At 52.4% G+C, this 25,011-nt stretch overlaps 2 protein-coding genes across 2 annotated transcripts; one reads left to right on the top strand and one right to left on the bottom strand.

Annotated features, from left to right (window-relative positions):
• Positions 1-4,260: 4,260 nt before the first annotated feature.
• On the top strand, positions 4,261-14,276 carry TIMM17A (translocase of inner mitochondrial membrane 17A). The gene is made up of 6 exons (XM_069875839.1): positions 4,261-4,320; positions 8,283-8,382; positions 10,782-10,845; positions 12,104-12,232; positions 12,625-12,735; positions 13,965-14,276. Exons 1-6 carry the CDS (start codon positions 4,295-4,297, stop codon positions 14,033-14,035), a joined length of 501 nt encoding a protein of 166 aa, XP_069731940.1. The 5' UTR covers positions 4,261-4,294; the 3' UTR covers positions 14,036-14,276.
• Positions 14,277-18,135: 3,859 nt separating this feature from the next.
• On the bottom strand, positions 18,136-24,922 carry ADIPOR1 (adiponectin receptor 1). The gene is made up of 7 exons (XM_069875855.1): positions 24,734-24,922; positions 23,887-24,003; positions 23,062-23,233; positions 22,327-22,513; positions 21,042-21,229; positions 19,270-19,463; positions 18,136-18,960 (listed from the first exon to the last, which is right to left on the bottom strand). Exons 1-7 carry the CDS (start codon positions 24,872-24,874, stop codon positions 18,832-18,834), a joined length of 1,128 nt encoding a protein of 375 aa, XP_069731956.1. The 5' UTR covers positions 24,875-24,922; the 3' UTR covers positions 18,136-18,831.
• Positions 24,923-25,011: the final 89 nt, after the last annotated feature.

The raw sequence follows: 25,011 nt of genomic DNA, 5'->3' as shown, positions 1-25,011 counted from the left end.
TCTGGTTTTCAGCTCTGCCTTCCCAGCCTCCTGGGAGAACCTCTCTCCCACAGGCACTATCCCTCAAGGGAGACCACAAAGCCCAGCTCTTGTTCACACTGACCAGTACCCAGGGACACGTCAAGGTCAGCCAAGCTGATTCAGCAGCACCAGGAAGAAGGTGGTCACTGCTTCTGAGTGTCTCAGCTGCTCTGGTGGGATGGACACTCTCACCTCGCACCAATCTCTCCATCACCAGGCACGAGCTATTCTATAGCAGGATACTGACAGGCTTCTTCTCCACTTCCACTTCCAGGATTCACACTGTTTGCTGGGATCATAGAATGGTTTGGGTTGGAAGGGACCATGAAGGTCATCTGGTCCTACTTCCCTGCCATAAGCAGGGACATCTTCAACTCAATCAGGTTACTCCAAGACCCATCCAACCTGACCTTGAACACCCCCAGGGATGGGGCAGTCACAGCTTCTCTGGGCAACCAGGGCCAGGGCCTCCCCACCCTCATAATAAAAAATTTCTTTCTAATATCTACTGTAAACCACCTTTTAGTTTCAAACCATTCCCTGTTGCCCTATTCCTACAGGCCCTGCTAAAATGTTTCTCTCCATCTTTCTTATCAGCCCTCTTACAGTACTGAAAGGCTGCAATAAGCTCTCCTTGGAGTCTTTTCTTCTCCACACTGAACAACCCTAACTCATTGGGGATGCATTTACAGATGGATCAGTTGCCTGAAGCCTCAAAGATCGGCAAAGCAGACTCCTGCCTCTCAGATTTGCCCACATTTCTACTTGGCCATTATTTCTTAGAAGGCTAAATCATAGAATCATGGAATGGTTTGGATTGGAAGGGATGTTAAAGCCCATCCAGTTCAAAAACCCTGCCATGGGCAGGGACACCTCCCACTGGATCAGGGGCTCCAAGCACCATCCAGCCTGGCCATGAACACCTCCAGGGATGGGGCAGCCACAGCTTCTCTGGGCAACCTGTGCTTATACAAGAAGTAGTTATGATTACAGTAAGTGGAATATTTTTATTTAAGCTAAAGTAAAGTTCATTTAAGTAGCTGTATTTTTTTGAGTGTTGGACATCATGTTCCTCCAATAGCATGGGATTTTATAGCATGGGTTTTTTTCAAATGTTTTTCCAGACACTGTTCCTACACCATTCTTTGAGAAATTATAACAGCTTGTGTTCAGTGTGATCTGTGCTGAACAGATGTGGTTTCTTCCCTCACCACCTCTGTTTGCAGTCTTCCTCTATCTCAAATGCAAGTTCAGACAGAACTGTTGCCAAAGCTCCAATTAGCAAGAAATCTGGCTGTTACAAAGTTCATAAAATAACATTAAAATGAGTCCTTTGAAAGTAATAGAATATGCGTAGGATTTCTGGGAAAAAAATATACTTATGCATGTAAGTGGGAAATATCTTCTGTCCTCAGTTCTTGTCGTGTTACACACATGATGGAGATCACTCCCTCATGCATCTGGCACTGAATTAAAGGATGCTTGCTTTCTAGAACTCCAAAACCAGTGGCCAGCAGGAGCAGGGAAGGGATTGTGCCCTTGGACTTGGCATTGGTGAGGCCAGACCTCGAATCCTGGGTTCAGTTTTGAGCCCCTCACTACAAGAAGGACATTGAGGGGCTGGAGTGCATCCAGAGAAGGGAACAGAGCTGGGGAAGGGCTGGAGAACAAGTGTTATGAGGAGCAGCTGAGGGACCTGGGGTTGTTTAGCCTGGAGAAGAGAAGGCTGAGAGGAGACCTCATCACTGCCTACAACTGCTCAAAAGGAGGCTGTAGAGAGGTGGATGTCGGTCTCTTCTCCCAAGTGGCAGGTGATAGGAGAAAGGGAAGGGCCTCAAGTTGTGCCAGGGCAGGTTCAGATTGGACATCAGGAAAAATTCCCTCACTGAAAGGGTTCTCAGGCAGTGTCAGAGGTTGCCCAGAGAGGTGGCGGAGTCCCCATCCCTGGAAGGGTTTAAAAGATGAATTGATGAAGTGCTCAAGGATCTGGTTTAGTAGTGGACAGGTACGGTTGGACTTGATGACCTGGTCATTCTATGACTAAAGAATTTATTTGTCAGCATTTTCGGTACTGGTGCCAGTGCCGAACTAAAAGCTACTTTGCCGAACCAAAGCTACTTTGTGTGCCAGGCCTCTATCAGAGCCAACACACACTTTTACTTCTGCATTTTTTACTTTTTACTTCTGCATTGGCAAAGTCTGTGAAAGATAACAAAAAATCATTCTATAAATATATAAATAATAAAAGGAGAACTAGGGAGACCATACAGTCCTTATTGGATGCAGAAGGAACAACAGGGACAGGGGATGAGGAAAAGGCTGAGGTACTTAATGCCTTCTTTGCCTCAGTCTTTAATTGTAAAGAAAGTCGTTCCGTCTGTGTACAAACCCAGGAGCTAGAGGAGCAAAATGAGGCTCCCATGATCCAAGAGGAGGTGGTCAGAGCCTTGCTAGCCCGACTAGACACCCACAAGTCTATGGGGCCAGATGGGATCCACCCAAGGGTATTGAAGGAGCTGGCGGATGTGCTGGCCAAACCCCTTTCCATCATCTTCCAACAGTCCTGGATGACTGGGGAAGTCCCACTGGACTGGAGGCTGATGTTGTGCCCATCTACAAGAAGGGCCGCAGGGAGGATCCAGGAAACTCCAGGCCTGTTAGTCTGACCTCAGTGCCAGGGAAAGTCATGGAGCAGGTGATCTTGAGTGCTATCATGAAGCACATGCAAGAGAACCAGGTGATCAGGCCCAGTCAACACGGGTTCACAAAAGGCAGGTCTTGCCAGACTAACCTGATTGCCTTCTATGACAAAGTGACTCGGCTGCTGGATGAGGGAAAGGCTGTGGATGTGGTCTTCCTGGACTTCAGTAAAGCCTTTGTCACGGTTTCTCACAGCATTCTGCTTGAGAAGCTGTCAGCCTCTGGCCTGGCCAGGCGCACACTCTCCTGGGTGGAAAACTGGTTGGATGGAGGGCCCAGAGAGTGGTGGTAAATGGAGTTAACTCCAGCTGGAGGCCAGTTCCAAGTGGTGTCCCCAGGGCTCAGTGCTGGGTCCAGCCCTGTTCAATGTCTTTATCAACGACCTGGATGAAGGCATCGAGTGCACCCTTAGCAAGTTTGCGGATGACACTAAGCTGGGTGGAAGCTGGATCTGCTGGAGGGTAGGGAGGCTCTGCAAAGGGATCTGAACAGGCTGGACCGCTGGGCTGAGTCCAATGGCATGAGGCCAAATTAACAAGGCCAAATGCCGGGTCCTGCACTTGGGGCACAACAACCCTGAGCAGCTACAGACTAGGAGAAGTCTGGCTGGAAACTGCCTGGAGGAGAAGGACCTGGGGGTGTTGGTTGACAGCGACTGAACATGAGCCAGCAGGGGCCCAGGTGGCCAAGAAGGACAATGGCATCTTGGCTTGGATCAGAAATGGCGTGACCAGCAGGTCCACGGAGGTTATTCTCCCTCTGGACTCGGCACTGGTGAGACCGCTCCTCGAATCCTGTGTTCAGCTCTGGGCCCCTCACCACAAGAAGGATGTTGAGGCTCTGGAGTGAGTCCAGAGAAGAGCAACAAAGCTGGTGAGGGGGCTGGAGAACAGGCCTGATGAGGAGCGGCTGAGAGAGCTGGGGGTGTTTAGCCTGGAGAAGAGGAGGCTGAGGGGAGACCTCATTGCTCTCTGCAACTCCCTGAAAGGAGGTTGTAGAGAGGAGGGAGCTGGGCTCTTCTCCCAAGTGACAGGGGACAGGACGAGAGGGAATGGCCTCAAGCTCCACCAGGGGAGGTTCAGGCTGGACATTAGCAAAAAATTCTTCACAGAAAGGGTGATTGGGCACTGGCAGAGGCTGCCCAGGGAGGGGGTTGAGTCCCCTTCCCTGGAGGTGGACGAGGTGCTTAGGGGCATGGTTTAGTGTTTGATAGGAATGGTTGGACTCGATGATCCGGTGGGTCTCTTCCAACCTATTCTATGTTTCTGTGATTTGGAGCCTATCCTCAGCGTCCCAACCCGCACCGGGGGGGGGGACCCGCACAGGCCCTGCGAGCGGCGCTGCCCCCAGGCGTCCTCTCCGCTTCCCCAGAAACACGGGACGGGCCGCGCGGGGCCTCGACGCGCCCCCCACACCACGGACCCGGCGGCGGAAGAGCGCTGCGCACGCGCCGGCTGCCCGCGCGCCCTCGCCTCACCCCGCCCTCCGCGCCCATTGGCCGGCGGCGGGGCCACCAGCCAATCGCGGGCCGGGGGCGGGACGAGGCGGCTGCGCGGCTGGCGGCGGTGCCAAGATGGAGGAGTACGCGCGGGAGCCCTGGTGAGCGGGCCCGGGCCGCGCCGCGCCGGGCCTGAGGCGAGCCCGGGCCGTGGGGGCAGTGGGACCGGAGCCGTGGGGGCTGGAGCGGGGGGGGAGCCGCGGAGCCGCTCCCCGGAGGGGAGGCGGAGGTGACCTTGGCGGGGGAGGCCGCGGCCTGTGCGGCGCCAGTGCCGCCGGTCCCGAGCGCGGCCTGGTCCTCTCGGCACCCCTGCAGCCTTTTCAGTCCCCCAGCCCCCTCCCAGACCCTCCTTCAGTTCTCCCAGCCCCTTTCTTTCCCCATCAGCCTTCTCGGCCCCTTTCAGCTCTCTCAGCTCTGCCCCAGCTCCCCTACCAGCTCTTCCCCGGCCCCTGCCTCGACTCCCTCATTACTCTGCTCCCACCTCGCCATAGCTCTCCCAGCCCCTTCTTTATTCCCTGTGACTGTTACCGGTCCCCCCTCAGCTCTCCCCCGCTCCCCAGCCTCCGCTAGGCCCCTCTCAGTCTCCCCTTTCATTCTCCATCAGCTCTCCCTGCCCTCTTTCAGCTCTTTTGCCCCACCCTCAACTCTCCCACCTCCCTTCAGCCCCCGCCCTTGGCTCCACTTCCCCCCCACCCCTCCCGCCCTCCTTCAGCTTTCTCACCCACTTTCCCAGATCGCTTTCAGCTCTCTGTGCCCTACTTCAGCCTCCCCTTAGTTCGCCTCAACCTGCTTTATTCCCCATCAGCTCTTCTGACCCACTTTCAGCTTTTTCAGCTCCCCACCAGCCTCTCCTCAGCTCCCTCTCTGTTCTCCCCAGTCCCATTCATTCCCCATCAGCTTGCCCAGCCCCCTTTTAGCTTCCCAGGTACCCCCTCAGCTCCCTCTACCATCTTCAGAACCCCCTCTGGCCCCCCATAGCTTTTCCTGCCCCCCCTTCATTCTCTCTCAGTTCTTTTTAGCTGCCCTCAACCCACTCCCCTCAGCTCGCCTCACTCTCTCCTGCCTCCCCTCAGCCTCCCTGCGCCCCCCTCAACTCCCCCTCAACTCACCCCACTCTTCCCTGCCACCTCACAGCCTCCCTCAGCTTACTCTATTCTCTCTTAGCCCCCCTCAGCAATCCTGCCCCACTCGGCCTCCTTAATCTCTCCCCACCCTGTGCGGCTCCCCCAGCCTCTCAGGCCTTCTCTCAGCACCCCCAGCTCCTGTCCCTCAGCCCCCCTGGCTGCACAGGTGGCCTTGCTGCTGAACTGGCTGCATCTAACACTAATCACATTTCTGCAGTGTCTTTGCAGCCACCTTGGTTGCAACTTAAAGTATTTAGCTGTAGTACTAAAGCATTGAAATGAAAGCTTAGGCTCAGGATTAAGTATGCAGCGTTCTGCTTGACTGCAAAGAGAGACCTGTGGCACTTGGCGAGGCTTTTGCCACAGTTCTGGGCATTGCTCTGCTGTCGTATGTTAAGTTTCTCCAGAAATGTCAGCTCTGCCTTTCCCCAGCACAAGGTTTGGGACATCAGCAAGATCAATTCTGTTTCTTTACTGATTGCTCTTGGCTTCAGGAGGTCTCATTCTCTCTTCAGTATGGTCAGGCGATATGGGGCCATTAGAGGCCCTGCTCTCTTTTGTCCCTTTTGCTGCTGACAACACTGTTTTCTGTGCCCCCCTTGTAGCAGCGTGGGGATTTGCTGCTTCTGGAAGTAGTGTGACCTCGCTGGAAGGTTGGCTGTTGGACCTGGCTGTAATCCACATCACAGTCGCCTTGGTTAGGAGCACAGATCGTTGTGTAGCCATGTCCATGCTGAGAATGACCCGGATGGCTGAGGTGGAGGTCAAGTGTGTCGTGTAACAGTGGTTCCTGTCCTGTTACCGCTGTTTGCCAACAAGGCTGAAGTGCTGCCCCTTCAGCAGCAGCGCTGCTCTCAGGCTGGCACCCAGCTGAACTCTCGGTGCTGAGGAAAGGCACTGTTGTTTATTTAAAGTGCTTGTTGTTTGCTTGCTGTTGGGAGAACTGCCGCAGCCCCTGTGCTTAGGGGGGACAATTCTCCCCTTGGAGCAAGGATCCTGGCTCGCAGGCAGTTGGAGCTGGTGTGGTGCCCTGGCTTTCCTCACTCTGCTGGCCCAGCCACCTGCTCCTTGTTTTATTGAGCTAAAGATCTCCCATGTTGCTGTGCCACTGGCAGCCACCACAGGCCTCTCCAGATGCCTGAGGTGAGTGGCATCCTCAGCCTCTCCGGCTGGCCTGGTGCACAGCTGTCCCAAGGCCCTGGTGTAAGTGAAGTCCTGGCCTATGCTCTCCTTATCTCTCAGTCATTCACAGGACATCAGGAGTAGGAATGTTCTCTTAACTGCAGCAGTGCTTGCAGCATCTTTCCTCTACTGTGAGGGCTCCCCTTGAAGTCAGGGAAACAATTGACAGCAACATTAAGCTTGTAGATAACCATCACATTAGTAATGGACTAATCCCTTTTATTGTCATCTGATTCTTTCCTCTGCTGAGGTCACATACTGCCAGGCACTGTGCCGTATGCCATGTGGGCTTTCAGATCCATGCAGTGTCCTTCCGCAAGCTCAAGGGAGCCAATATATGAAATGGCTGTGATGGATTCCAAGATGGAAAAGCTGCTTGTGGCATAGTTTAAAAGGGAAATTGAGAGCCCCAAAGGTAACAGACACTGAGCTGTACATCTGATGTAGGGTTAAAGACGGAGAGAAATACAGGAAAGCATTCCATGGCTGGGGTCTAATTAATGAAGGTTCTGCAAAGATCCGTCATGATTTAGTAAACTGGAATTCTTCGACTGTGTGGGTAAAAGAAGACTCATTTACACAGTCTGTTTGGATTTCCAGAAAGTCTTTTAATGAGATTACTGTTAGCCAGCTAACAAAGGAGGAGATCTGGGATGAGATGTTTTATTTGGAACAGAGTAAGTCAGGGTCTTGAGAGACACAAAATGCAGAGTGAAATGAGTAATGCACATCAATACTCTTCTCTGTGGTTTGCTGATGTGAGCACTGAGCCCTCCACAGAGCTTGGTTTGTGACCCCAAGTGGGGATTTTGCCAGGTTTGCAGATCATTGCCAGTGCGACAGTTACCATCACCCAAGTGCTGGGCTGCTGCTGTAGCATTCTGATATCAGATGGAAGAAAAAGAGTAACTTCTTTGTTTTATGCTTTGAAATTGCCAGAGGTGGCAGCCCAAGGTTGATAGTGGATTAGTGCTCTCCTAGCTTAGGCGTGAGTTCAGTGATAGACAGTCACATGGCTCCAGAGCTTCGCAGCAGCTTCGAAGGGGGTTTTGAACCCCAGATTAAAGCTCCTTTCACCAGTATTGAACATGTTTGCTGCAAGGAAGGTGCTTGTTCTGTTGCAAAGCTTTCGCTCACCAGTTGGAAACATTTGATGCTCTATTCTTGGAAGCAGGAATCGTAACTGCTGAACCTCTGAGGAGATCTGTGTTGTGATTGGATGAAATTCCAAGATCCATGAGGAAAAAATGTTCAATTTAACAAAAGATGGCTTTGAAATCTCTCATTTAAGTAACTAGAACCAATGAAAAGCTTGGGTAGATCAGGAAAGTTTTGTGCCGCATGGGAATTGAGTCCCATCAAAGTGGTCACCTGTGTGACCTGTGGGTCGAGACAAAGATAAGAACGATAAACATAGAGCCATTTACTCTCCATAAGAGTCAGAACTGGAATTCTGTAGAAATTTTCCATGATAGAAATATGCCTTTCTGCCTTGCGTGGGGAGTTCAGGGAATTCTTGTCTATTCAACCCATACCGCTCTAGGGAGACGGATTGATCAACTCTCAGCCAAGGCTGAGTTTTGTTTGCTGTACTATTGCCTTTCTGTGTGGTTTGATGTGTGCTCAGTGAGCTGGATGTGTGGACAGCACAGCTTGGGTTTCACTCAAGTTGCACTCAGTGCATGAGTGCTGAATCCATTACAGGTGCCTGCACGGTTTAGTGTGGTGGAATTTAGTATATTTATTTTTCTTCACAGCCCCTGGAGGATAGTAGATGACTGTGGAGGGGCTTTCACCATGGGAGCGATAGGAGGTGGCATCTTCCAGGCTATCAAGGGGTTCAGAAATTCCCCAGTGGTAAGTAAAATCCTTTGGGAGTGCATTCAGAGTGCATTCTTGCTTTCTTTGTCCATCAACAATGAATCCAGCCATCTGAGGGTAAGGGAGAAGAGATCCCTGTGCCATGAATGGGGCTGGTTAATGGCCTGTGTGTCGCTAATCCAGACCAGGAGGGCACAGCTGGTGACTGTCTCAGGGTCTACATGGGTCCTCTGTCTGTCTGGGTGAACATTCCACTTTCCCAGTTCGGTTCAATGGCAGCAGCGCAGTGCTGGCAGCTGAGAGCTGTTTCTCTTGGTGGGGAAAGGGAGGGCACAGGAGAACATGTCCATTGTGGCTGATCCTCTGCCTTTGCTCTGTCTGCGGCTGCGGGTGTGCAGCCCCGGCTGTTCTTCCCCTTCCAGACTGCCCCTCTCCCTTGCTTTTTAGAAACTGCAAGATGTGAAGGAAGGATCTTTTTCTCCTTCAGATTTATATTAGAGTATATTATTTTCTTTAATTAATCTCTTAATAATTAACATAATTTATTAACTGGATTTTTTGGCAGGTTGTTCATGCAGAACTGTGTGTAAACACAGAAGTTGCAGTTTAGCCGATGCGAGTCAGGTTTCACTTTCAGGATTTCTGCTGTGAAATTTTGACTGTAAGGCTGTTGCTGAGACATTTTTTGGAATGACATCCAATTCCTATTTGAACATTGATTTTAAAACATTTCCGTGGCTTCATATTAAAGGGGGTTTTGAGGTGTTTTTTGGTGTTACTACCTGACAGTTTGTTTGCCACAAGTTTCTTGATGAGCCTGCAATTTGAGGTGAGGTTTGTAAATAAGTAAATGCTTCCAAATTGCTCAGATCCTGCAGACACTTAACTTGAAAAGGATTATCTGCTTAACTACAGTCTTGATTTTGCTGAAGGCTTATTAAATAAACTGTCTGTGCATCTGACTGCTTGTATCAAAACTAAAACTTGGGTATACATTCTTCAAATCTTCTTAAAGGGTAGGGAAGGAGCTTGTCATAGTTCTGTGGGGTCGTGGATGTTGTGTTCTGTGTTACGCTCTGGAAGGCTCAGCACTACGCTTAGAAGCTGGATTACTTGCTTCTTGTAGCTGGGCTGGTGAGACAAGGGCTAAGTACTCTGCCTGGCCCGCAGGAATGTGGGACAACCAAGGAGGCTGTTGCTGCCAGCCGTGCACACTGCTCCTGGAATGTGGGCGTCTGCAGCAGGGCTGAGGTGGTTTTGCTAAACCATATCAAATACCAGTGGCAGCGTACGATGACAGCAGGCAGTTTGCCTCTCACATGGCACCCCATGGGCAGATTTCCCTGTTCCCCACAGACAGAGCCTCCTCTCTGTGGTTGTCTGTGTCTGGTGCTGCTGTTTGCTCTGCTAGTGCCCTGTGGGCAAACTGCCTGAAGCATCCAGGCATCCGATAGGAACAAAGAAATGATAGACATGAAAAGTATATCTGCTTTTCTTGCTAAAAGTGTTGCTTTGAATGTCTCATTCAGTTATGGAATCTTAGAATGGTTTGAGTTGGAAGGGGTCTTAAATATCTTACAGTTCTAACCCTCCCATGGGCTGGGACACTTCCCACTGGATCAGATTGCTCAAGGCCTCATCCAGCCTGGCCTTGAACACCTCCAGGGATGGGGCAGCCACCACTTCCATGGGCAACCTGGGCCAGGGCCTCCCCACCCTCATTGTGAAGAATTTCCTCCTTATGTCTAGTCTTCACCTCTTCAATTTAAAGCCATTTACCCTCATCCTATCACTCCATGCCTTTGTAAAGAGTCCCTTCCCAGCTTTCTTGTAGCCCCCTTCAGTACTGGAAGCTGCTCTAAGGTCTCCTTGGAACCTTTTCTTCTCAAGGCTGAACAACCTCAAGTCTCTCAGCCTGTCGTCATATGGACAGTCCATTCCAGGCCACTCAAACCAACCTTCAAATCAAATTGTTCAATACCTGGTGGCTGTAATTAATTTCTGTGTCTTATGTGGAGTGATAAATACTGAACTAATGGCTCTAAATTGGAAGAGGGAAGGTTTAGATTAGACATCAGGAATTTCTTCACCATGAGGGTGGGGAGGCCCTGGCCCAGGTTGCCCAGAGCAGTGGTGGCTGCCCCGTCCCTGGAGGTGTTCAAGGCCGGGTTGGATGAGGCTTTGCGCACCTGCTCCAGTGGGAGGTGTCCCTGCGCATGGCAGGGGTGTGGAACTGCATGGGCTTTGAGGTCCCTTCCAACCTCAACTATTCTATGATTCTAAGCAGGTGTGAAATGCCTTTTCTGCCAGCTCCTGATCTCAGCTCCTGAGAGAGCCTAGGAATACTTAGGGCCTGTGCAGGTTTTGCTTTATTCACTCAAGAGTGGCTGTAAGACTTTGCTTTTATTCTAACTGTCATTTCTTTTTTGTTGCAGGGTGTCAACCACCGGCTGCGGGGAAGCCTGACAGCAATTAAAACCAGAGCTCCCCAGCTGGGAGGTAATTAATTGTGTATAGTTGTTGCAGTCAGCAGGCTGCTTGTGGATAAACCTGGCTTGGGATCAGAGCGTGGTATAAGCACAGTGCTGCTGGGTCTCAGCAGGGTTTGTCAGTCCTAGCAATGAGTAAATGTGGTTTTGATGCATGCAAAATTATTTTGGGTGTGGAGGAAACATGCTTGTGCTGATAGGGTTAATAATTGTCCTGTTTTAACCAGTGCTATGCAGAGCTGCTTGGGAGCCTGGGCATTGTGTACAGGGCTTTAAAATAAACAAAACTGACACATTAAAAGAAATCATCGAACTGGGAGAAACAATGAAGTGGATAAGTGGGTCTGGGTAGGATTCCAGACCACTCCTCTGGGGTTAGCTGGGTAAATTTCTTTTGTCACATGGATTTTGTGTGTAAAAGTCTAAAAATCACAAAACTGCTGGAGTTGAAATGACTTTGAGACCTCTCTGGGGCCAGGCTGTGGTCACGGACTGCGCTGAGCTGTTTTGACTGCAAATGGAGTTGATACATTACAGGAGAAAATGGGGGAATGATGTGGAGCTGGGAAATGTTAGCTGCAGCAGAACTGCTTAAATACATCAGGGCTGCAGGCTGGAAAGGCTTTATGGCTGCAGCCTGTGGTGGCTGCCTGGAGAGGAATCCTACCTCCCAGTGTATACCTGGTATAAGGTGTTAAAACACCTCAAATTAAGGGGGGGCTGAACTTACTCTAAATAGTTTTCCCAAAATTAGTCCAGAAATCAACATTCCTTTTACTTTATAATGCACATTATTGTTACAAGACTTCCAAATGTGCATTTGGAAAACTGTCATGTTCTTTTTGCATCTGCCCTACAATCCTGACCTCTGAGATGTCAGAGGCAGGATTAGAATAGGGCACGAAATTCCTCTACGTCATTCTATATGAGGAAATACGTTTAAACAGTGAAAAATAGGTAAATTCCCTGAGCTGTTCTGGTTTTATTACGATGAGAGTTCATTTTAACTGCTGTTTGATGAGCTTTCTGTTGTTAAATATAAATTAGTAAGTTATATATGTTGTGTGTGTGAGAGAGGTGTTTGTCACCTGGCAAGATGAGAGTTCTCAGCATTGATTTTTACCTGTGTTTGGTTCTTTGTGGCTCAGAACATGCTTCCATGTGTGAAAGCAAACACAGCCCTGCACCATCTCTGGATTCTCTGGCTGCAGTGTGGTGGGCAGCTCTGCTGTCTCTAAACTGGGTTTTGGTGGGTTCTTTTTCCACAGGTAGCTTCGCTGTCTGGGGAGGTCTCTTCTCCATGATTGACTGCAGTATGGTCAGAATGAGAGGGAAAGAAGATCCATGGAATTCAATCACAAGTGGAGCCCTGACTGGAGCCATTTTAGCTGCCAGAAGTAAGAAACTGGGGGTGTCAGTTGAAAGGCTCCTGTATTCTAAATGCCCAGTTCCCATCATTACACTGAAGCAACTGTTTGTGATACCCAGATTGGGATTTGCTTCCTAAGAGAAGCTGAGAGACAATCTGAAGCTGATGTCGTGTGGTTATGAAAATAATAACTGTCTGTCTTAGACATTACCGGTGTTCCTCTGTTTCCTTGAGGAGGAGGGGAGAGTTGCCCTGTAATTATCCTTTTAATGGTGATGCGAGGGAGCCTTAATGGATGCAAAATAACTGCTGCTGAGTCTGCTTATAGGAGAGCTGATAACTAAAGAGAGCACTCTTGTATGCAAATTTAATGCACCAAAAAAAAAGAAAAAAGGGTTGGCTTATACTTTTTATTTTTAGATGGACCCGTTGCTATGGTCGGATCCGCTGCGATGGGAGGAATTCTCCTGGCTTTAATTGAAGGAGCTGGTATTCTCTTAACAAGATTTGCCTCCACACAGTTCCCAAATGGTAAGAAGCCATCTGACTGCGGCATCACAGGGCTTTTAGAGTGCAGCACTGATGTACCTTTGGCGTTCTGACCACTTCTAAGTCAGCTTCTAAGGCTGCGGGAAGTAAAGGAGGAGCCACATGCTACTGCTGAGACCAGAGTATCATCAGCTCCTTCCCTGGGGTGATGGGAGATTGCAGAGAGCTCCTTGTGTCCGTGCCTTCCCCCCTCCATCCCCTGGTGTCCCGACATGGCCCGTTTGGTGGTGGCTGCAGTGTTTCAGTCGGCGGGGGGGGTGACACAGCAGGATAGGGGGAAGAACCAGCAGGAGGGCTGGTTGTGGCTGGTGAGGGCTGATTCTGGCCCGCTGGCGAGGGTCTGTGCGCGACTCTGCGGGCAGCCCTGGTTTAAATGTGGGGGTAAGAATGAGCAGGCACGTACAGAGAAAAGGTTTTGAAGAGGGGTAGTGGGGGGGGGGTGGTTTTCTAAACTGCTTCAAAAACTACATCCCTTTTTTTTCTTAAGTAAAATGGAAGCTGAGGTGTCAGTTAGCTGAGTCAGTAACTGTGCGTGTAAACGCTTGCCTGTGCAAAATACATAATGCCTCTATTGCCCCCCCTTTTTGGGAGGAACACAGACAAAACCACTGGTGCTGAAAGGATTGGGAGCAAGCCACTAATTCCCAAGAGGCTTCCTCTCTCATTTGTTCACTGATGTTCTTTGTCTGATCTAAATTGTAATAGTTTCTGTTCTTAACACAAAGACATTTGAAAGTTAATCTGCTTTGGAGTGGAGTATCATCTGCCTGTTGCAATTTGTTCTCTAAACCTGGCATGCAGTAGATGTGCTGCTTCCCTCCAGCAGAACATCAGTAAGAGGAGTCGGGAAGCTGACTCCATGATGACTGTTCTGTTTCACTGGTTGTATTGTCAGGCAAGTGATGGTGGATGAGCCTTTACAGAGTGGCTGAGTTCAGCTGGAGGGCGATAAGGCAGCGGTTTCCCTCTCACTGCTCTGATTCTTTTACCTGTTAGTAAGGGAGATATAAACAGGTTCCTTGTTGGAGTCATGCTCTCATCAATGCAGAAGCTCTTGAACTTCTTTGAATGAAAAAAAATTAAATGTCAAGTCTTGTTCATTAATTTTACAAGGGGCTTATATGAAAAATACTGTGGATGTTTAATGCTTCATAGAAAGAATCTCAGTCTTTTGGTATTTACTGCGTTTTTTCCTCTTGCCTTATTTGCAGGCCCTCAGTTTTCCGAGGACCCCTCCCAGCTGCAGACCTCTCCGTTTGGCGAGTACCGACAATACCAGTGATCTCCCTCCCTCTCCTCATTCGTGCTGCTCCTGTGCTGTGATTCCAAGTGCTGGAGGACTGGAGTGCATTGTGTCTTTACACCAGTGGTATCTCCTATGCCAAGAAGACCTCCAGCACTTTCCAAGGTAAAGCTGCACAGGAGAACTTCTAGAAGATGACAAATCTATTTATTCCTGATAGATTCCGTTGCTGTAGTGTTAACATGTGTCTGACAGAATACATGGAGATTTAAGACAAGGACTACATGGAGTTTTGTCATCCTTTGGACGTGGACTGATCTGAAAGTCTTTGGAGTCTGCCCTAGGATGTGGCATTGACCATCCACAGTGCACACAGCTAGAATTTAGCCTCTTCCCTACTGGATTTAGGTTGCTCTGCATATTTCAGCTTAAGGACAATAATCCAGCTACACACAGCTTTGCGTTCCTGAAGTGAATGTTATTGGGAGAATGTGCGAGCCAGTGAAAATTGCTTCCAGCAATGTATATTCCACTGCTGTGCATTGTTCCCTAAGCTGCTGCCACGCAGCCCAGCTTGTTTGGTTAAAGCAGAAGCCGCCTTTTGTGGATCCGCTGGCTGTAGCATCCCTCTGCTTTCCCTTAGACCCACAAGGTTTGATCCCCTTTTAGCAAGGTGACAGCAAGCAGGTTCTCCACTCCTGCTGCTGCTTGCGGTGGCTCTCGGGCCAGCCTGGGAAGAGGCCACCCCACCCTTCCCTCCCTGCGTAGGGGCCCCAGACAAAACCACACAGGCTCCTAGGGCTGGAGGGGCAGCACACTGTGTGCCCGCTGCCAGCCCAGCTCTTCCTTTTCACCTGGGATCCAGTCCTAAGCACAAATAGCAACTCTGCTCCATCTTTTTGGTCTTAAACTTCAGTTGTGGAGGCTGGTTCCCTTTTACCAGCAGTTGAAAACCTCACTGGGTGTGGTGTTTTGTTGTTAATGCTATTGCTTGCTGACAGTTCCTGATAGAATATCATATTCAAAAAGGCTTGGGTATTGTTCTCTGAGCTGCTTCCTGGCTTTTTCCTCTGCCTGGGGAGGAGCTTGGTCTCTGCCCTTTGTCAGGAAACGAAGTCAGACCTGTGTAGGAGGGGAGGGTGAAAATAACGTGGAAGCAGTGACAGTAATGGCTGACAAGTGGGGCCAGACTTTGGGGTTTTGACCATGGATTGGTCTGTACGACACCACACTTGCTGACAAAGGATGGGGTACACTTGTCCCCACGGGGCTTCCCAAGACGCTGGCAGGGCTTATCAGTAGAGCCTTAAACTAGATGTGAAGGGGGAGGGGGACAAAACCAGATTTGATCGAAAAAAGCCTGGGAATGGCACTCCAGTGTCTGAGGGATGCTGTGCCAGGGAGGCTCTTTGCTCTGCCACCTCAGGGGAGGTGGGGGAGAGCCCTCCAGGTGGCAGCAAAGATGCAAAGGTTATTGATGGGTTAGAAATGACAGTTGGAGTCACTTGGGAATTGAGGGTATTCCTCCCAGCAGCGTGGCAGGATCAACAGCTCAGCTGAAGTGCTTCTACACCAAAGTCTGTGTATGGCAAGAAAACTAAGCTATTAATTGCCATCACAGAAACGTGGTGGGGCAGCTTGCATCACTGGAGTGCTGCCAGGGCTGGATATAAACTCTTCAGACAGGACAGGCAAGGAAGGGGTGGCGGTGGGGGAGTTGGGGAGTGGTTTGAGTGCCTTGAACTCAATGAGGGTGGTGACAGGGTTGAGTGTCTATGGATAAAAATCAGTGGGGCACCCAATAAGGCAGAGATCATGGTGGGAGTCTGCTAGAGACCACCCAGCCAGGGAGAAGAGGCTGCTGAGATACTCTACAAGCAACTGGGAGAAGTCTCACGATCGCTATCTCTTGTCCTTGTGGGAGACTTCAACTTGCCAGATGTCTGCTAAGAGGTATGATACAGCAGAGGGGAAGACCCGAGGCCAGTTCAAGCCCACGGCAATCAACCACAGGCAGTCTGTGGGAATAAAGCTAAATCTGGGGAGAAAGGGGAACCCTAAAGCTTTCTGAATACCTCCCTCCCCAAGGCAGTTTTTCTTTAAAAGATGCAACGCAGAGGAGCAGCACACTTTTCACCAGAGAGGAATGCAGCACGGACACCTTGGCCTGTGAAGGGGAGGTTGGGATGTTGGGAGACAGACAGAGCCGGTCCCTGCTGTCAGCAAGGAGCCTGGTACCCAAGGGCAAACTGCAGCTGTGGCACTCCTGCCCTCCAGCTGTCCTGTACTCATTATCATGTCATTATAATACTAAAGCGCATCTCCAACTGAAGGCTGCCTGCCCTCTCCCTGCCTCTGAGGCAAACTGCTCCCAGAGCCACTGCTGCTGGGCCGGCGCAGTTCAGGTTTGTTGTGTGAAGCAAGAACTTTCTCCACAATCAGCAGGGTTTGATGTGATGACTTCAGGCACTTGAGCCTCACCTAAACCTCTGCCCCAGAGATGCAAGTGATCATAAAATTGAAAACAAAGGGGAAAATTTATGGGGGGTGGGAAACATCATTGAAACTTGGGATCAGGTGATGGGTTGGACACCACCTCCCCTCACATTGGGACGCTATTTGGGTAAGACCTTTGTGTTACGTGTGCGAAGTATATACCTTAACATCAAGCTAATTATTAGTATTTCTCTGTACACTGACCTTAACTACATATTCCTTACCTTCTTATTGCTCTGATCTATGCTCAGGTGCTCGACTTCCAATGTATTTTTGCAAACAGCGTCTTGTTCCCCGCCACCACGAAACCCTTATTCAGTTGCGATTTGTTATAACAGAATTGTTATAATAAAATGACTTGTTTGCACATAGACAAGTCTCAGGAATCCTGCTGTTAAATGGGGATTTAAAGGGAGTTTCTGGTTTAAGCTTAACAAGTTGGCTAATAATGTTCCTTGTGTGACTGCTCGATGTTTGCTGTGACCTGACAAGCTGAGCTGTTTATTTCCATTCCTGTCAGAGAAAGGTTTAAGCAGATTGGTAAAATAGAGACTGGCCCAGCTATGGTCAAAAAGAGAAACAAGGGAAAAGCATGAAGTGTTTTCTTAAATTTCCATTCAATTTATAAAATCCCAACCCCTCAGTGAATCTAGACCGAGCAGCAAACAGCAGCTCAGCCCTCACTGGTGGAGAAATGAGACTCAGGGAATGGTTCTGGTTGAAAGGGACCTCAAAGCCCATCCAGTTCCACCCCAGCCATGGGCAGGGACACCTCCCACTGGATCAGGGGCTCCAAGCCCCATCCAACCTGGCCTTGAACCCTCCAGGGATGGGGCAGCCACCACTGCTCTGGGCAACCTGGGCCTTAGGGCATTGTTCCAGGCTGCACTATGAGCAGAGTAAGGCATTTGTTCTCCAGCCCAACCCTCAAACCCGTGAGCTGTCCTTGGGGCTTAGCTGGAAAGGCAGAGGACTCAACTGAATCCTTTCCTGGCTGTGTTTAAGCTGCAGCCTGGAGCACTCGGACCTCTCTGGCAAGGGTGGGACAGGCTGACTGGGAGCAGCTGCAGGTGGATCTGCTGACCAGGAACCCTCTGCTCCCCACACCAGGGGCTCCAGCCTGGCCCCAAAGCCCAGCCACATCCAGACACCTCAAGAAGGGCCACACAGCCCTTCCCCCCAGCAGCAGGGACAGAGGGGTGCGTGCCCCAGCTGTGGCCAGGGGTGCGCTGGCACTGCAAGGTACCAGGCTCCAGCTGCCCCAGCTGTTTTGTTCTGCTCCGCTCTTCCCTCTCCTCGACCTTGATCTGCTCTGGACGGTCACTCACACACTCCTCGAGAAGCCTCTGGCTCCAGCTGCCATCCTCAGCCCTTTGCTCATTGTCCCAAACCGGCTGGGAGCCCTCTGCCCACCGAGGGGGAAGGTGGCAGATCCGTCCCTCTGTGCCCAGGGAAGGGTTTCCTGTCCTGCCCAACTATTTCCCGTGGATCATTTCACTGTCAGGGGTGTCCAGCCTCGCTGCCTTGGCAGGGGGAATCCTGGTGCTGCTCAGCACTGACGGCCCTTGAGGGGACGCACGCAGAGCCTGCTTCCCCGAAGCCACCCACACCCCAAAAACGAGACAGACACCACCCCACAACACTGAACTATCAACCTTTTATTTCAATCGGCTACAGCAGCTCTACGTTCCCCAAGGGCTCTGCCCCTCCGTCACGGACAGCCAGAGCGCTGAGGACGCTGCGCAGGCAGCGAGTCTCTTTAAAGCTTAGTATTAAATATTAAATATTCTCTCATTTCTGTTTACATTACTTTGTCAAGGAAAACAAACAACCAGAGACAATTAAAACTTAAGTTACATGAATCTATGCCTGTGCCCTGGGCGGCAGCACCAGGTGCTGCAGAGCTGCCTCTGGCTCTGCAGGAATCGCTGGCCCTGGGAGCACAGAGCTCTGCTCGCTCCAGCCGCGAGCTCGGAACAAGGGGCGCTCGGCTGGGCCAGAAGCAGGGCACCCACACCCATCGCTTTTGGGACTTGGCCTTGGCCGGGGAGGCCCAGGCACCCCGGAGCAGCGAGGATGCCGTCTGGAGGAGGCGAGGCTGCCAGGGCCTGCGCGGCCTCCCCTCAGGCCCCACAAAGTGCATGGGGAGGGGGCGAGGATTTGGTCAATGACTTCGCTAACAGATTTTTCTGTTTCGTTTTTGTCTTGTGTTTGTTTTTTTTTTTCTTAAAAAAAAAACCACCAAACCAACAACTCCAAACAGTTTTGAGTCTTCCTCTGATTTTAGCAAAGACGAGTTTAAAAAGCACTTGGGAAGCTTGTACTAAAATCGGGCGCTCTCAGAGGAGAGAGTCGTCTGTGCACCCCCCTTCCAGGCCATAGCGGAACTCCTGCAGGTTGGACACCCCATAGAAGTGGACAAAGGCCGCAGCCACCACAAGCACATGGAAGATCTGATGCGACTGGAACTGCAGGGAAGCAAAAATGCCCCTTAGGCCAGACCAAAGGGGACAAAGCAACACCAGGAACACCTCTTTCTCCTCCTCCCTGTTTCTGTGCTGCCCCCCGGACTCGGTTCCGCTTCTTCCTCCTCACTGCTCCCAGGCAGCGTTTTCCACCCTGTTCCCCCAGCAGTGCTCAAGGTCTGGCTGCCAGCACAGGCACTGGGCACACTAGGCCACCCCCAGCCACCTTCTCCTCATCTCAGAGCTCACCTCCTCCCCAACCTCGCAGCTGCACCCAGAGCGCCCCGTCTGCTGCCTCAGCCGTGCACTCACCCAGATGTCGAACTTGCCCGGGAAGAAGCGCTCAGGAACGCGGGCGGCGTACAGCCCCGCACCCGTGATGTACATCACGGCCATGAGGAAGAACCAGCCCATCTGGCCAACGGTGGTGGCTTTCACGAACCCCTCAGCGATGGTGAAGTGCATGGTGGGCACCACACCGCTCAGCCCCAGCCCCAGGAAGACACCTGTGGCAGAGAGGAGAGGTCAGTGTGCTGCTCCCCACACTCATCCTGCACAAAGGGAAGCTCCTGGAGGCACCACCAGATTTCCCTCACTCAGTCCTAGATTATCCCACCCCTGTGGCATTTATCCTTCACAAAGCAACAGATCTCTAGCTCTACGTCCTGGTCAAAACCAGTGCTGGCCCCCACTGCTTGCTGGGCAGATGCGTTCTCCGAGCTGCAGCAGCTCCTGCTCCTGGCTACAGGAATGGCCCTTTTGGAAGGTGCTAGCCCTTTGGAATACACTGAAGCCTCACAGGCAAGGAATGCAGCAGCCCTTCAAGGAGAAGCTTTGCCAGAGCCACTTGGGTGAAGCCGCTCATGGGGAAGGTGCTCACTTAGCAGTGCTGGAATTTTCAGCTCTGGCTGAATGAGTTCAGCAGAGAACAAACAGCACAGCAGCAAGAAACCCAGGGGACTGTGGCTCGTACTCCCAGCAGGATCCCGTGGCGCACTGGGGTGGCCAGCAGCCTGCACCAGGAGCTGCCACTGGGATCTCGGCACCGGTGGTGCCACAGGGGGTCAGAACGGCTCCAGTGCCAGCAGCGCTGCCCGGCCTCCAGCTCCACAGAGGCACTTGGCAGGCAGGGAGGATGGGTGAGAGACCGATTCTTTTTGCTGTCTTAAACTACTTGTTGTCAACTGCAGCAGAAGCAGCATCCTCCAGCCTTCTCTCACTCTCACAAGCAGCCCAGCTGTGCTTGCTGCCCAAAAAGCCTCCTGGAAGGAGCAACCCCCAGCTCAGTTCTGGAACTTTCCTAGAAGAGGCACTGTGAAGGGTGAAGGCCCACTGAAAACTATAAATAATGCTCTGCAAGAGGGGTGATTTGCATGCCCGCCATCCTGGGAGGCAGACCAGAGCACAGGTGGCATCTCTCTCCCTTTCTCTCTCTCTTTTTCCTTAACACAGGTTTAGCAGCCAGTGCCAATCTTATTCCTTAGAATGCCTATACAAATAATTTCCTTTTTGGACCAATCGTTTGGCATCATTTTGCTTTCATTTAGCTCAGTAGGTATCAAACCCACCAGGGCAGGTGGGGTCTGCGGGGCAGGACGGGGTCAGACACAGGGAGCAGGCTGGAGGCAGCCTCACGGGAGGCAGGAGCGTGCCAGCACATCCTTGGCAGGGGAGAGGCGAGGGGATCTCTTCCTCCTCCTGCCTAAGCTGCAAGCTCACGCTGCCGAACTGCTTCCCGGAGGAGGCAGCTTCACATGGCGCAGTCCCCAGCCACCCAGACGCTGCTCACAGGGCTGTTTTGAAACACTATCTGCCTGCTCCAAACCCTGGGCTTGCCAAATGCCAGGTGGAGCTCAGGCACTGCTCACTGGAGGACCTAAACGCCCCTGTGCAGCGAGAGGAAGGAGGAGACCTCTCCCTGCCAGGAGCTGCTGCAAAGCAGCATGGTGCTGTGAGGGAATGAATTCTGCAGATGCTGAGGATCTTCCAAAGTAGGAACAGTCACCCTGCAATGTGACCTTTCCAAAGTGCCTCCCTGAAGCCTCCGCAAGCTCCCTCTGGGGACTTGGAGAGAGGACTCCTACCTGCTCTTGTCTGCCTGTGCTTGGGGGTGGCGAATCGGTCCCACTGGGCGACAATGATGGCAGAGATACCCAGGACACAGACGATGGAGAGGTAGATGAGTCTTGGCTGCGGGGAGCAGTAGAACGAGTAGTAGAGCCACGGGACAAAGCTCCCCATGATCAGCAGTGCAATTCCTGAATAGTCCAACCTGCAGCCGGGGTGCAACAACAGAGTCACAGAGGAGCCTCAAAATCCAAGCCCCCTCCTCACGCCTGCACATCAGAACCCTTGGAGTCACTGTGATCAGGCAGGCAGCCACGGCCCCACACAGTCTAGAAAGGGGAGAAAGGCTGCACTCAGGTCTCATCAGTGCGATGTGGGGCAGGAGGTGGGCCGGGCAAGAGGACCGGGGCATGCATGCAGCTTCTGGTGCTTGGCAGGAGCACAGAGGAGAAATGGGAGTTGCTGGACACAGGGCCGTGCACCCAAACCCCCATGCCAGGACACAGGTGCCGTGCCCTTGCACAGACAGACTGAACCGTGATTCTCCACTGTAAAGTGCAATCGATTTATCGATCCAGGACCCATTTCACCACCATACTTCAGCCACTCACAACATCAGCACCACCACAGCAGCTGCAGGAAATGCCTTCCCCAGCACACAAGGACACCGTGCTGCAGGCACGATCCCACATGATCTCTGGAGCAAATGGTTTCCCAGCAAGGAGCACCCAGGTGAATGCCTCTGACATGACCTGCATAAGCCAGCTCTGCTTTCAGAGCCCTGCTGCTGCCCTGCCTGTGCCATCAAGCTTAACTCTGAGCACAGCTTGTGCTCCGGCCTTGAGGGAGGGCCCTCCACTGCCTGGCCTTTCCACAGTGCTGGGAATCCTGTTTGGTTTGTTTCTTTCAGCTCGGTTTCACTCCAAACTGGATTTAAACCAGAGTTTTTGAAAGCAACCAGTAAACTGGGAGCTGCCAAATGGCTGTGTCTCATGAGACCAAGACCCCTTCTCACGTCAGTGCTACAAGGGGCACAAGGCCATTCCCCAGGTTCCCAAAGTCCCTGTCTTTATCTTCCATCACTTGAGCTGGTGGATTCCTGGAGGGCTATTCCAGGTGCTCAGGCACCTCGAAGAGCCCTCCAGGACTTGGCCATGGCTCCCTCTCGGCTCTGTGCTGGATTCGGTGAACACTCCCTCCCCGCAAGATAAATACTTGGGCGTGCAGCACTTTCCAAGAGGAAGCACTGTGAAAACTCAAAACCTCCTGTGAGGCTGTGTAACTACATTCATGCTGACTCACTTCGAAAAAGTCCGCGAGACCTTCTCTGAGTGGCAGTAGACAGTGTGGAAAAGCCAGGAGAAGCTGAGGCACAGCACTGCTCCCAGGAAGAACATCCCGAACACCACCTTCTCCTGGAGAGGAGCCATGAAGTACATGTTGGGCCGCAGCATGGTCAGGATTCCCAGGCAGAGGAACAAAACGAAACCTGCAGGGAACACACCAAATGGGCAGTTAGGCAGAGGAGAGCCAAGGAAGTCAGCCAAGAGCCAGGAGAAACAGAGCCCTGGAGGTATCCTGCTCACAGTGGTGCTCAGTCCCACCCAGGGCTGGCCTGGCAGCAGGCCATTAGCCAAGGCCATTGGTACCGCAGATGAGCGGAGCCAGGGCAAGGGCATGGCCAGACACAGGGTGAGGAACCACTGACCATCCCTGGGCTTCCAAGGAACATGCTCTGATGCTCTGCTGGTTTCTCCAGGACATGTTTCTCTGTCTCACTCTTGTAGAGCGTCAGCAAAGCCCCAAACTTATCCCAGCCCTGGGGCCTCACTGTGAGGAAGTGTCCTGGTCTCTCGTCACCCATGGAGCTCCAGGAACTCTCAGGTACCTCCTGACCAGGTTGGGGTAGGTGATTTCCAAAAGGAGGCCCCGGGCATGGAAAGACCCAGCACCAAGCGAGTCCTGCCTGTGAACAGCCGCCCTGTGTGCGGGGGCCAAGGCCACCATCAGCTCGGGGGCTACTGAACCCCCTGTCACCTAGCAAGTGTGTCCAGATGTTGCCAGTCTCGGTGTGTATTCGGAAGATGCTCTTGAAGCAGGCTCGGAAGGACGGCATGGGAGGCCGGTGTCCGTGCAGGAGGTAATCGTTGTCCTTCAGCCAGTCAGGCAGCACATCATAGGGGATCACACGCCAGCGCCCTTCCCACACCTGCAAGACACCAAGCTGTGCCAGGGGCCCACGGAGTGTGGGACCAGCCCGAAGCCTCCCATTTATTCCTCCTCAAAGCTCTAAGTCACATGTTGAACAAGCTTGGCTAGGGCCAAACAGGCTCCATAAGGCTCCTCGGGCAGAGGAAGTTTGGTTTCTGCAATATCAGCATCCTGAAGGATTCCTCTGGTCACCCACATCCTGCAGAGACTCCCCACACCTCCCTCCAGCATTCTACATCCTCGGGTTTAACCCTTCTGCACCCAAAGTGATTGTTCTTGCAGTGGGGAATTCCCTTCCACTTTGCTCAGGGAACAGGGAGCCCCAGCTTCCCGAACTGCAGCGACCGTGAGGACAAGCACCAGGGAAAAACCCTTGGGGGTCCTGGTCCCCGTTAGAAGAACATGAAGACACCGGGATGCTCAGGTCATGGCTTATGAGGCACAGCTGGGCACAACTTCCAGCCCCACCAGCACTTCCCATCCTCTTCCTGCCCCACTCCAGTGGGAGCAGAGCTGCACAGAGCCCCGGGAGCTTTACCCAGACAGAACAATACATCCCAGCCCCCCTCCACCACCTCGAGCCCCAGGCTCGGGGCACGTGGCCCTCATTAATATCCTAAAATCAGGAATGGCAGATCGCCACTTCTCTACCTTATACACAAATTCCTCCATCTTCTCCATGGCGTGATGAGCTTGCAGGGGCAGAGTCAGCACACGGACCACCTCTTCCTCTTCCTCAGGGGCTGCTGGGCATGGTGGATCTTCAGCCTAGAGGGGAAAAGGCCGGGAAGAAATCATTCCTGCCAATGAGAGGAGAAATGGTATGCGGAGCACAGAGAGTCCATTCTGACGGCACCTGGGGCTTCATCCCTTCCCGCAGGGATGGGAAGGACCTACTGGTCACCACCGCTTATGCAACAAACACTGCCCGAACAGTCTCAGGCAGGCTAATCCCAGATTTATTCCTGTTGAAAGGTGATTTTACTAGGGGGATTTTCAAACCACAACCAAGGCTGGAGCAGCCCCTTGGCTCAGTGAGGAAACCTGGCCCTCAGGCCCAGCTGTAAGCGGAGGCAACAGCTCCCTGGCCCCTGCCTAGGCTGGAAACATGCTGCCCACCCCAGCTCAGCTCCATCTCTTCTCCTTATTCCTTAGCGGGTATGGAAAATGATTCCAGCCCTGCAGCTGCATGACTGAGGGCTCCCCTTTGTGCGAGTGGCTGCTGTCTCCATGCGAGAGCTTCCACGACCCCGTGCCTGCCTGGCGCAGCTCCCCAGCCAGCGCGGTGCCCGGCCCAGCCAGGCTGGTGTGTTCAGGCAGCAAAACGCCTCCCAGCTCCTCGCACGGAGCAGCGACCAGACCCAGGGCTCTGCCACCCGGCCGGCTCGCAGCCTCCGAGCTGCTAATGGGATAACGGGCAGATTCCCAGGTTAATCCGCAAGGACGCAGTGGAGAGTCGGGAGAGCAAACCCAGCGCCCCAGCGCGGCGGAGGCTTACGCTGGGCAGCCCGGCAGCCCCTGGCTCGCCCTTCTCCTCCAGCAGCGGCCCCAGCTCGGCCAGCTCCAGGTGGGCTCGGTCCCGGCCGGAGGCGGCCAGCCCGCTGCCCTGCCCGGCGGCGGAGGCCTTGCGGGACGCCATGGCGGCGGGGTCGGTCCTGGTGGCCGAGGAGCAGCCGGGGCCGGTCGCTCCGCGTCCTTCTGCCGCTGCGCTGCGGAGGAAGGAAGAAGAGAGTTACCGCGAACCCATCACCGCGAGCCGGGCGCCGATAACCGGCG

The sequence above is a fragment of the Phaenicophaeus curvirostris genome, chromosome 24, assembly GCF_032191515.1.
Source record: "Phaenicophaeus curvirostris isolate KB17595 chromosome 24, BPBGC_Pcur_1.0, whole genome shotgun sequence".
Taxonomy (NCBI): domain Eukaryota; kingdom Metazoa; phylum Chordata; class Aves; order Cuculiformes; family Cuculidae; genus Phaenicophaeus; species Phaenicophaeus curvirostris.
This window is presented reverse-complemented; position numbering and strand designations above follow the sequence as displayed.

Bases quoted from the DNA above. Each gene is read 5' to 3' on its own strand.
- TIMM17A (XM_069875839.1), top strand. From the start codon at position 4,295: ATGGAGGAGTACGCGCGGGAGCCCTG. The intron at 4,321-8,282 runs GTGAGCGGGCCC...TTTTCTTCACAG, and splicing joins GAGTACGCGCGGGAGCCCTG to CCCCTGGAGGATAGTAGATG. The intron at 12,233-12,624 runs GTAAGAAACTGG...TTTTATTTTTAG, and splicing joins AGCCATTTTAGCTGCCAGAA to ATGGACCCGTTGCTATGGTC.
- ADIPOR1 (XM_069875855.1), bottom strand. From the start codon at position 24,874: ATGGCGTCCCGCAAGGCCTCCGCCGCCGGGCAGGGCAGCGGGCTGGCC. The intron at 23,234-23,886 runs GTAGAGAAGTGG...GGTGTCTTGCAG, and splicing joins TGGAGGAATTTGTGTATAAG to GTGTGGGAAGGGCGCTGGCG. The intron at 21,230-22,326 runs GTGAGTCAGCAT...CCCCGGCTGCAG, and splicing joins GTCTCGCGGACTTTTTCGAA to GTTGGACTATTCAGGAATTG.